Here is a 12,660-nt window from a genome sequence, read left to right as displayed (position 1 = left end):
CACACCCCTTAGTCAATATGTTGTCGAAGCACCTTTAGCAGCAATTGTAACTGTGAGTCTTTCTGGGTAAGTCTCTAAGAGCTTTTCACGCCTGGATTACGCTACATTTTCCAATGTATTATTTTCTAAATTCTTCAAGCTCTGTCAAATTGGTTGTTGATCATTGTTAGACAACCATTTTCAGGTGGTCCAATATATTTTTAAGATTTCATTCAAAACTGTAACTCGGGAACATTCACTGTCTTCTTAGTAAGCAACTCCAGTGTAGATTAGGCCTTGTGTTTTAGGTTGTCTGACAGAAAGCAGACTGAATCAGGTTTTCCTCTAGGATTGTGCCTGTGCCTAGCTCCATTCCGTTTATTTTTTATCCTGTAAAACTCCCAAGGCCTTAATGATTACAAGCATACCCATAACATGATGCAGCCACCACTATACTTGAAAATATGGAGAGTGGTACTCAATAATGTGTTGTATTGGATTTGCCTGTATCTTTGTAGTGACTGGGTGTATTGATACACCATCCAAAGTGTAATTAATAACTTCACCATGCTCAAAGGGATATTCAATGTCATCTTTTTTTCTTCTTTCCATCTGCCAATAGGTGCCCTTCTTTGCTAGGCATGCCAAAACCTCCCTGGTCTTTGTGGTTGAATCTGTGTTTAAAATTCACTGCTCAACTGAGGGATCTTACAGAGTGTATGTGTGGGGTACAGATATGAGGTAGTCGTTCAAAAATCACGTTGAACTATTATTGCACACTCAGTCCATGCAACTTATGTGACTTGTTAAGCACATTTTTAGTACTGAACCTATTTAGGCTTGCCATAACAAAGGGGTTGACTCATGACAATTGAGCTTTTCTTTCTTAATTAATTTGTAAACATTTAGAAAAACATTCCACTTTGACATTATGGGGTATTGTGTTTATGGAAGTGACAAAAAAAATCTAAATTTAATACATTTAAAATGCAGGCTGTAACACAACAAAATGTGGAAAAAAATCAAGGGGTGTGAATACTTTCTGAAGGCACTGTAGCTAGCTCTTAGCTTTCCCCTCTGACACTTACTCACCTGGAGTGAACTGCCGGGTTACTTCAGGATAAGCCCTGTGTGTTCCGTGTGGCTCACTTGGTAGAGCATGGCACTTGCAGTGCCAGGACTGAGTCTTCGATTCCCATTTATACACTCACTACTTACTGTAAGTTGTTCTGGTTAAGAATGTCTGATAAAATGTCAAAAAATGGAATGCTCGATTCAGATTAAGTTGACAGCCCTTAGGAATGTCATTGAGTAGAACCAATTAAAATGTTTAACAAAGGATGGAATGCTGTTTGTAAAGATTTAAAATTCAAATTTACTATAGCTCTAAGCTAGCTAACTAAACATACAGCTATTCTGTGGGCTTGAATTGCAGGAGCAGCAGTCACCCTCAAGTTCTATTGATGTAGACAATGGAGACTTATCAAGTCACCTGAATCGAAGAGATTTCATAGGAATGGTGCAACTTTGCATAGTGTGAATAATAATGAATAGTAATTTAGCTTAAATTAGCCCTCGTCTGGAAGTGTGATAATATTTTTGACGTAGGCCGCGCCTCAAGACATAATCCATCCGCTGGTTAAGCCAGGGCCTTTGAGGGAGAGAGAGAGAGAGAGAGAGAGAGAGATGTCTGAAGTCCATCTGGTTTTGAAACAAATGAATCTTTCCTAGTTTTCTGCAGCGGCTGATGGAGATGAGACTATCCATCATGTGCAGGCAAGAATCGACTGATGTGTCATTTTACCATAGAGAAATTACACAGAGATGACAAAGACCAAGGGAACTTCAATTACCACACAGCCAGTGCCTTACAGGTTGAGCTGTTTAAAACCAATTCTGAAATGGTCCTGAAAAGAGATTTTTCTCCTCAGATGAAGTGAAAGGATTTTGTTCTCAGTCTTTACTGAGAGGCCTTTTTTCGTTTGAGGTTTTGTCCTTCCCTGACATGTCGTCGAGGACGAAGGACAGTTCTAGGACAAAGCAAGAACAGCACAATGAGATTTTGCGTTTGCCCTGACGTCGAGACATTACAGTATTCTTTAAGGTTGTGTTTGTCTGTTTGGTCTCTTGTTTGATTCCTGGTGATGTTTTCTGTTACCATGTTTACACTGGTTTAATTAGCAGAAGGACCTCTCCTCCTTCCTCTGTCTGTCACACCGTGTGTTTGTGTGTGTTAACGTGAATGTGTGTGTGTGTGTGTGTGGTGTGTGGTGTGTGTGTGTGCGTGCGTGCGTGTGTGTTAACATGTTTACGTGTTTGTGTGTTTGGATCTAGTTCAGATGTGACAGCTAGCAGGTTTTGTTTCATCCAGCTGCTCCAAGTCCTTCTTGTTTTTCCTCCCTTCGTGTGATGCCAAGCACTAGACGTCACACACACAGGAACACACTTACACACACATGGGCACACACACACACTCATACACTGTACAGTACACACATGGACTCTAATTCTCAACAACTTAATAACAAGTACTTGCCTCAACACCTCCCTCCCGCTATCTCCTCCTGTGTAGTGGACGGTAGCTGGTCGTGCTGGTCTGGCTGGTCTAAGTGTTCAGTGACGTGTGGAGGGGGACACTATATGAGGACGCGCACCTGCAACAACCCCCCACCAGCCTACGGAGGAGATATCTGTCTGGGACTGCACACTGAAGAGGCTCTCTGTAACACACAATCATGTCCAGGTACACACACACATACACACACGTAGGCATGCACACACACACACAATCACATAGAACATCAGTTTTCTCTTTGACTCTTGGCATGTGTATTCAGCAGCCCAGTAATCTGATGTGGTTATGTTTTGTCTCCAGAGAGTTGGTCTAACTGGTCTGAATGGTCCCAGTGTGACAGTGCTGGCTCCCAGCTGCGTGTCCGTCACTGTGACATCCTGTTCCCTACTGGAAACCAGTGTTCAGGAAACCACACCGAGACCAGGGCCTGCCCACCTGACTCCAACTTTATACCAGGTAATACACACATACGTACTGATAAACACACACACATACAAACACACACACGCACACATTTATGCATGCACACACACACACACACACATTCACACACATTCACACAAATACACGCACACACACACATGCATAGACCAGATAGTATTTATGTGTATCCAGACAGGGGTCTCCCTTATTGACAGTGTGTAATGTGAGACACACCAGAACATTGATTTCTACTACACCACTGGATAATTAGACCTCTTTCTCTCTCTCTGAGTTCTGAGGCTCAGTCAAACACACCCATTGATGTCTTCAACAATGATGTGTTCTACATACTATCAATGGACACAATGCTACTCGAGCTACCAGAGCCGAATAGATTTTATACCGCAGAATGCTTTAGACTAACTAACACTTAGCAACCAATAAAACATTATTATTTCTTCAAAACTGCTCCAGTGATATGACAGTAGCCTATGCTAGGTGATAAGTGTGAGTACACTCTTAGAAAAAAGGTTTCCAAAAGAGTTCTACCTGGAACCAAAAAGGTTTCTATCTGGAACCAAAAAGGGTTCTCTTATGGGGGCAGCCAAAGAACCCTTTTTGGTTCCAGATAGAAACCTTTTTGGTTCCAGGTAGAACTCTTTTGGGTTCCATGTAGAACCCTTTACACAGAGGAACCCCAAATAGTTCTACCTCGAACTCAAAAGGGACTCTACCTGGAACAAAAAAAAAGGTTCTTCGAATGGTTCTCATATGGGGACAGCTGATGAACCCTTTTAGGTTCTAGATAGCATCTTTTTTTTCTAAGAGTGTACACTTTATCTTTCTGAAACACCAGTTTGTCTTTAGTTCCTTATCACTCATCTGTTTTAATGGGAATGCCACTCGATTAAGGGTCGTTAGTAGGGTTGTGTACTTCATTTCCCGTAATGAGGCCAGATACACTAATTATCATACAGTACTTATCATAAAACTCTTCAGGTGTCTAGTGATGGGCTTTATCATCCTCTGGTTCATTCTCAATATAATGTTCAAAGACCTCAACATTATCTATACAGTTTTGTCAAGGGAACAAGTGTGTTCTTCTGTTCAGCATCTCTTTTAATTTTCTCTTTTACAGAAGTCTCCATTGCTCGTTCAAGTCAGGAGGAGAGAAGATGCGGAGGTATGACTGTGTATGGGTTTAATGTAGTATTTAATGTAGTGTGATAGTGTGATAATGTAGTGTGATAATGTAGTGTGATAGTGTAATAATGTAGTGTGATATTTAATGTAGTATGAAAGTGTGATAATGTAGTCTGGTAATGCGATGATGTAGTGTGATAATGTAGTGTGCTAGTGTAATGTAGTGTGACATTTAATGTAGTACGAAAGTATGATAATGTAGTGTGGCAGTGTGATAATGTAGTGTGATTATGTAGTGTGTTTGCGTGATAATGTAGTGTGGCAGTGTAATAATGTTGTGTGATAGTGTGGTAGTGTGATAATGTGGTGTGCTAGTGTTTTAATGTAGTTTGATATTTGATGTGGTGTGAAGGTGTGATAATATAGTGTGCTATTTGTTTGTATCAATAATGAATTCATCCACACTTATTAACGTGACATCAATCACTGCGCAGTCAACTTATTTTGACCATTGAAAACATTTTTCTCTCTCTTTTTCCCTTCTCCAGATTTCAACCTGTTCCATATGATTGCTGTAGGCCTGAGTAGTTCTATCATGGGTTGTTTGGTCACTTTACTAGTGTACACCTACTGCCAGCGCTACCAGCAGCAGTCTCACGATGCTACGGTCATCCACCCCATCTCAGCAGCACCACTCAACACCTCCATCACCAACCACATCAACAAACTGGACAAATATGACTCGGTGGAGGCCATTAAGGTTTGTATACTATCACACTCTGTGGCCTTCTAGAACATTCCAGGCTCACCTATACCTCTGGGCTGGTCTATAGTACTGTAGCTTTTTGTACTTGTGTGTGTGTGGTCCTGCGTCTACTCTGTGTGACTGCACTGTTCTGTGTCTTTAGCCATATATAGCCATACACTGCTTTCTCATAAGTTACTAACAACATACATCACAATATACATAATGTAAGTTACTTATATGTAGTGAATAGGTTCCAGGTCTTCATTCTAAAATAGATGTTTAAAATCAGTGGATCATCCTGGTTTAACTCAATAATAAATCAATAATATTAGTTAGTTATATCATCTCTGAGATGACTCTTGACACAAGGCTTGGTTTTGGAAAGACTTAGTTTAGAATTCTATGAAGTCAGGGGGCTAAGCAGTTGAGACACTATTTCATGTGAGTTAGCATATCGCGTGGACAGAGAGCTAGCTTTCAGAAGAGTATTCATCTCCTCTAAATGACTGAACAGACACGCCATCTAAAGTGAATGGAGTCTCTGACGCAGATCTAGAATGCAGTTTCCATAGCAGAATAAAGATTTGAAAAGTATCCATCTATCATGTAATTAGTGTCTGGTGTGTGAGCATAATCTACTTTGCAGTTACGGATAGAGGATAATATGAATATGGACAATGCTCGTTTGGCTAAGTGAAAAACTCTAAAAGAGCCATTTTAAAAAAAATCAAAGCGTATTATTCCTCAGTCTTTACTCTTGTTTTAATGGCTGGGTTGTACAGCTGAATATACATATTCTAAAAGTGAGAAGAGTGATTCTGTCATTTCATTTTGTATTGTAGGAGAAAGAAGAACACCTGGCACTATAATTCCTAAAGCTTCGTTCTTTGTTTGATTAAAATAATATCGTTATCATTCAGGTGAGCTCGGAAAGATTTTGCTCTAGAGCGCTGTTGAGACAAAGGCAGTGAGTATAGCTGAAAGAATGCCATTTTTGATGATTCAGTGGTGTGTCCTTTCTTATGGAGGGCATAGAATGACCATGTAGCCCCCTGCACCTACAGTAGCACAGACCACCTGTCTTCCTCAATGGGTACAGTAGAACTTAGTCGTCCATTGTGGCTCCAGTGAGGATGACTGTTGCCCGTTCCTCTGCTCCCTCAGCCCGATGTGTCCGTACTCTTGACCCTGGACGAACCCGGCATGCGTCAGCCTCTGTCTGCTAACATGGCCGTGTCCATGCGTGGCCTGGAGATTTTCTACTAACTTTCTACTGACCTCTGACCTCTACAACATCCCGCCTCTTGACTCTCCTCCTAGCCTATCAGCAACCTCCTTCCTCTTCCTCCCCACCGCGCCCCCACTTCCTGTGGCGCTTCTGTGTGCGGCAGGTTGGGGTAGACTCAGTTTCTCTCTCATTGCTCGGAAATCCCATTATTTCATATTCATCCCATAGGGCAAGAGGAAGGCAACTGCGGTCTTCAAGAGCCGTAATGTCTGCTGGTTTTCTCTTCTCTCTTTGGCACTTAATCAGTTAGTCAGTAGCTTTTAGGGATAGGTCATCCCTCTTCTATCACTCTTCACTTTGGTCAGGTTCTTAATTGATCAATTGGTTGATTGATCAGAGAGTGCACTCGCCTGGTCTCTCAGGTCTCGATCAGAAGGAAATGATGAAAACAAGCAGACATTGAGGCTCCTGAGGACCAGATTTGCCCCCCACCCTGCCATAGGACTACCCATAGACTTGTGAGAAGGCAGTGTATTTTCCACTCATCTCTTTCCGTTCTAAAACGTCCACCATGTTCTGACTCTTCTCATTTGCATGTGTTTGTTTTTCCCTTTTCTGTCTTTCTCTGTCTTATTAGCTCTGTTTGGCTTTCTAATGATGGGTTACCATGGAGAAAAGGGAACTCGTAACTCATTCTGTTTTCTCCGTAGCTGTCCTCTTTCTTTTTTATGCCACCCCACTGTTCAACAGATTTTGTTTACTCCACTAAAAACACTCCCTAATCACTCTTTAGCCAATTAAGCACAGTTAAGGAAGAAAGGCAGAGTAGACGAAGTCTGAGAACAGCTGGTTAATGGTTGAGGGCAGCCATGGGGCCACTGGCAGAGATACAAGAAATTACTGTTTCAGACAGATTTCGACTTTTGAGAATGTATATTTAGTTCCATTTTAGACATGGAAATTGACTTTAGACTCAACCAATAACACATGATTCGATCTTTAAGTTATGTTTGTCGCCTCTGTGTGCAAGCCATTTAAATGTGATCGAGACAGAATAATAGTATGTGTGTTTGTGCTCAGCACTCACAACCCTATCAGGTGATATACGGATCCATCAATCAAGAACAAACGCAGCATCATCAAGTGCTGAATTATGTCGCCTCCAGGGGCTTTCAGAATGCACTTAGCCAAGACAATAAGACAGAGGGGCGCACGCACATCAATTTAGCAAACTGCTGAGGTTGTACTGAGCGCAGGGTGCTTAACTCACATAAATGTATGGTATCTCCATAGAACCACAGAGAAGGGTACTACAGAGATACCCTGTGGCCCTTATTTTCTGACTCACTTTTCTTTCTTCATTTTTTTTCTTTGATTAATATTTTTTTAAATTGAACTCGTCCTCAGGGATTTGGAGATGTGAAAGCCATGAAAGCTGCTGATGTAGAGACATTAGAGAGGAGATCAATGGACATATGGTTTCTCATCATAATGCACCAGCTCAGTGGTTATCATTTTGCCAGCCTGTTGTTGTTAGTGCTTTGGCCTTGCTCATTGAAATGCTTTATTCATGTAGGGACCTCCTGTTGATTTGTATATTGTCGTCTCATAAACGCTACCAAGGTTTATTTTTCTGTTTGACGTATTCCTTTTACCTTGCACTCTCCCATCTAGACTGAATCATTATTTGATCCTTACAATACAGTTGACACTGACACATCTCTCTCTTCCTCTCTCCATCTCCCCTCTCTTGCTCTCGCTCTCGTCCTATTCTCTCTCTGTCCTTCACAGGCTTTCAATAAGAACAACCTGATTCTGGAGGAAAGAAATAAGTACTTCAACCCCCAGCTAGCTGGGAAAACATACACCAACGCATACTTCACGGACCTTAACACTTACGATGACTATTAACCCTTCGTTGGGCTACAGCACCGGGGATACACACCCTTGTGCAGACAACAACTCCACTCGCTTTGACTATGTCATATTTTTTTCTGCTTTGTGGTTTCTAATGTAATTTGTGACATTTTATGTGGGACCCTCCTACTCTGGGACACTTAGGCAGCTGCCATTCAATCAAATTACAGCCAGACAGTGACAGTCAAAGGGACATGCCCACTTTACTTTCCTTCAGGTGTTCTGATGGGGTTCACTGGGAATGTTCAACTTCGGAAAAACAAAAAACAACAAGATCCTGACTTGACTCTCAAACATGGAGACAACTGGAATTTTGTTTTTTTCATGAAAGGAATGGAAAAAAGTTTAAAAAATAAATAAAAAATATATAAAAAAGATCTATATATATATATAAATATATATATAAAAACTTAAAGAGCTGTCTGAATGGGATGGATCCCTCTTTGATTTCCTGTGAATTATCTGATTCCAGAACTGTGTCTGTTCTGGGGGAAGAAAACCACCTAACTGCTTTGCATGAATTCATCTGACGTGTTTTTTTCTGTCGCTCTGTTCAGTTTTGCATGGTTGGTCACATTCCACTCCACTGGTCTGTAGTCCAATAACTGCTCCGTCTAGAGAGAGGCTATACGGACATACCTGGTGCCCAAATTGTTGACGTATGTCACGCAGCTGAGAGTCGAGTGAAGACAAACGGATTCAGTTCAGTCAGTTGTCCTGATGAGCCCTTCCCAGCTAGCTAGTTTGCTTGTGGCTAGAAACTTCAGCAAGAATTTAAAACTTGTCTGCCGAAGTTGGGATTTGGGAGTGTTCAGAATCATTCCATTTTTATAATAATAATAAATAAATCATGGAGACGTAATGCCGTAACTGTAGATTTACGGTGCTTTAGCTGTCATCCTGGCTTGATATTAGCTACACTATCTAGCTACTTCCTTCTCCTAACTGCGGCAAGCGGGAGCGAAGAACACTGCCCCGTGTTGTGTTGCCGGCTTGTAGCGCAAACTCTCCCAAATGAGCAGTGGACTGTAATCACTGTGACATCCAGATGGTTACTACCAATATTAGTAGCACGCTATCCCATTCAAAATAAAATCAAGTGGCATGGTTAGGGTCATTTGCACCGGCTTGTCGTTATGTTACCTAATTGGCATGTCATTGGCATGACATCCAGATGGTGACCAATAGCCTACAACTACTTTCTCCCTCGCCCATCAAAATAAACACAACTTTCTTTTACAAGTTGTAACTAGCGCCATGCTGCTGCTGCTAGCTAGCCAGCATAAACTATCTAACGGGGAAGGGCTCATCAGGATGACTGACTGAACCGAAATCATTAGTCTCCACTGGACTCTCAGCTGCACAATATATGTCATCAATTTGGGCACCAGATGTGTCTGTATAGCCACTCCCCTTCATCTGCTGTGCTAGGGTCCTACAGCGTACCCCAAATGGGGTGGCCTTAGTGATGCCTGATGAATTTGACCCAACTACTATGCTCAACGTTAGATAATCACGTGCTTAGCGTACCCAGGGTAGCTGTCACTCAATGGCTACCCAATTTTAGACTTTTGTTAAACCGATCTAGTGCTTTTAACCATCTACCTGTGACAGCTATCGATCAGAATGTAGATATTTTAGAGATGTGACCATATTTCTTTCTCTTACAGGGCTGGCGTCAGTTTAGCAGTTAGCAATGGTTGAGATATCAGTGTACAATCTTTTTTGCTTTTTGTTGATGTTATTGTACAGTGAGCTCATTTAGAAGCATATATATATATGTCTCTGTAGCTTTTATAGGTCCATTTACTCAATGTCAGTGTTAAAAAATAATCATTTTCTTTGTTTTTGTGAAGAAGTAATGAGTTCATGCAAGTAGATTGGATAAATTTGAAAGAAAGAATGGTCAGGAATATGTAACTAGATCATGCTTAAGCTGTCGTCATAGAGGAGAGCGGGGGCAATTGTAACACTTTTTATATTTTACTCTATTGCTCAGAGACAACCTGAGCTAGGCCAGTCATTTTTATATATCAGAAACTAACATTTGTCTCCTAATCATTCATACCATTTATATGTCTGTACATAAGATGGTCAGATCCCAATATAGATTTTAATCAGAAAAGTCCTGTGTCAGGGGCAATTGTAACAGTGGCAGGGGTCAAATGTAACACCTAAAAAATAACCCAAATAACATGATAAATTATCATATTATCAGAGACATATGTAATGATTTTGCAATAAATATACATATTCTATGTAAGTAATCAATATTTACAGTAACACCCTGTGCATGGCCATTCAGTTAATCTCCAAACCTCTTGAATAGTCTGATAGTGCCCAGATTATATATTTTTACAATTTATATGGCACTCTACATAGGATCCAATGTTAGTTACTATTTGTATAATTATTTTAAAGGTTGAGTAAGTAAGAATTTTCTCCACAAATGTACCAACATTTATATTATGCCGTATGTAAATAGTTTATGATTAGTGAATGCCATAATGTAGTTACTTTGTTAGATGCTTCTCCCTATTAGCTGCAATCTTCTTTTTTTCAAAGCCATTTTAGCGATCACCCTAGCTGTTCGGTCTGAAAACATTTACAAATCATGGGAATTTGTCACACTATGATGTCGACTCCTTCTGAGGCACGTGTTGATAGGCAACCCCCCTGCACTTGTCATGGAAGGCCTGCTCCCTCCATGCTTAATCTTGATACTAGCCATCCCGAATCCGGGATCGTAAATACAGCCTCAATTCCATTACCATAACGCAACGTTAACTATTCATGAAAATCGCAAATGAAATGCAATAAATATGCTAGCTCTCAAGCTTAGCCTTTTGTTAACAACACTGTCATCTCAGATTTTCAAAATATGCTTTTCAACCATAGCAAAACAAGCATTTGTGTAAGAGTATTGATAGCTAGCGTAGCATTTAGCGTAGCATTCAGCGGGCAACATTTTCAGAAAAACACGAAAAGCATTCAAATAAAATAATTTACCTTTGAAGAACTTCGGATGTTTTCAATGAGGAGACTCTCAGTTATAAATCCTCTTAAGGCTCTCTTGAATTTTTGCAACATTTTGTTAAAAATCGCGCAAAATTTCAACGTCCTGCTACTCATGCCAGGAATATAGTATATGCATATGATTAGTATGTGTGGATAGAAAACACTCTGAAGTTTCTAAAACGGGTTAAATCATGTCTGTGACTATAACAGAACGTGAATAGCAAGCGAAATCCCAAGAAAAACCTGTTCACAAAAAAAACAAAACAGTATCCATCCGCCAGTCTCTGAATTGTCTATGGCAAGGGAAAATAGATAGCGGTCAGTTTACAGTTCCTACAGCTTCCACACGATGTCGCCAGTACTGGCAATTCCATTGAAGTTAATCCTTGGTTGTATGAGAAATAGGCACTTCCTCGAGTCAAGTACACAACAGGAAATGTATGGAAGAGTGAATGTGGACCATGATTTCAAGAGTAGCTGCTATTGAATACAGATCGCCCCGTGATCAATTTGATCGATTATTAACGTTTACTAATACCTAAAGTTGGGTTACAAAAGTAGTTTGAAGTGTTTTGTCAAAGTTTATAGGCAACTTTTTTAATAAAAAAAAATGACGTTGCGTTTTGGAAAGCTCTTTTTCCTGGATCAGACGGGCTATATAAATGGACATTTTGGGTATACATGGACGGATTTAATCGAAAAAAGACCCAATTGTGATGTTTATGGGACATATAGGAGTGCCAACAAAGAAGCTCGTCAAAGGTAATGAATGTTTTATATTTTATTTCTGCGTTTTGTGTAGCGCCGGCTACGCTAATTATTTTGTTTACATCCCCTTCAGGTATTTCGGGGGGTTGCATGCTATCAGATAATAGCTTCTCATGCTTTCGCCGAAAAGCATTTTAAAAATCTGACATGTTGGCTAGATTCACAACGAGTGTAGCTTTAATTCAATACCCTGCATGTGTGTTTTAAGGAAAGTTTGAATTTTATCGAGTACTATTAGCATTTGGCGTTGCGCATTTCCATTTCCTGTTGGCCAGGTGAGACGCTAGCGTCTCGCCTTGCTCTATAGCAAATGTTCAGTTTTCCAAAAAGATTCTTTGTGTAGGAGAAATCGCTCCGTTTTGTTCATCGCGTTTGGCTACCAAAAAAAAACGAAAATTCAGTCATCAAAACGCTGAACTTTTTTCCAAATTAACTCCATAATATCGACTGAAACATGGCAAACGTTGTTTAGAATCAATCCTCAAGGTGTTTTTCACATATCTCTTCGATGATATATCGTTCGTGGAAGTCTGCTTTCTCCTCTGAATCCACATGGAAGAATACTTGCACCTGGAGATTACGCACCAATTTCGACGCAGGACACCAGGCGGACGGACACCTGGTAAATGTGGTCTCTTATGGTCAATCTTCCAATGATATGCCTACAAATACGTCACAATGCTGCAAACACCTTGGGGAAACGACAGAAAGTGTAGGCTCATTCCTTGCGCATTCTCAGCTATATAAGGAGACAATGGAAAACAGCGCCTCAAAAATTTTGCTCACTTCCTGTTTGAAGTTTCATCTTGGTTTCGCCTGTAGCATCAGTTCTGTGGCACTCACAGATAATATCTTTGCAGT

General features: G+C 40.6%; 1 protein-coding gene across 3 annotated transcripts in view; it reads left to right on the top strand.

The window, feature by feature from the left end:
• sema5a (sema domain, seven thrombospondin repeats (type 1 and type 1-like), transmembrane domain (TM) and short cytoplasmic domain, (semaphorin) 5A) overlaps positions 1-11,249 on the top strand; it is a 193,809-nt gene extending 182,560 nt beyond the window's left edge. For 2 of the 3 annotated variants that reach the window (XM_036935136.1, XM_021620458.2), the window contains 5 exons: positions 2,552-2,722; positions 2,855-3,010; positions 4,116-4,160; positions 4,669-4,880; positions 7,888-11,249. In XM_036935136.1, the coding sequence (XP_036791031.1) occupies positions 2,552-2,722; positions 2,855-3,010; positions 4,116-4,160; positions 4,669-4,880; positions 7,888-8,007 (704 nt within the window). In that variant the 3' untranslated portion in view covers positions 8,008-11,249. Of the gene's footprint in view, positions 1-2,551; positions 2,723-2,854; positions 3,011-4,115; positions 4,161-4,668; positions 4,881-6,032; positions 6,260-7,887 lie in introns of all 3 variants that reach the window. The other variant, XM_036935137.1, reaches the window with a different exon arrangement.
• The last annotated feature ends 1,411 nt before the right edge of the window (positions 11,250-12,660 follow it).

The sequence above is a fragment of the Oncorhynchus mykiss genome, chromosome 11 (genome assembly GCF_013265735.2).
Source record: "Oncorhynchus mykiss isolate Arlee chromosome 11, USDA_OmykA_1.1, whole genome shotgun sequence".
Taxonomy (NCBI): domain Eukaryota; kingdom Metazoa; phylum Chordata; class Actinopteri; order Salmoniformes; family Salmonidae; genus Oncorhynchus; species Oncorhynchus mykiss.
The sequence above is the reverse complement of the archived record's forward strand: the minus strand, read 5'-3'. Positions and strand labels throughout refer to the sequence as shown.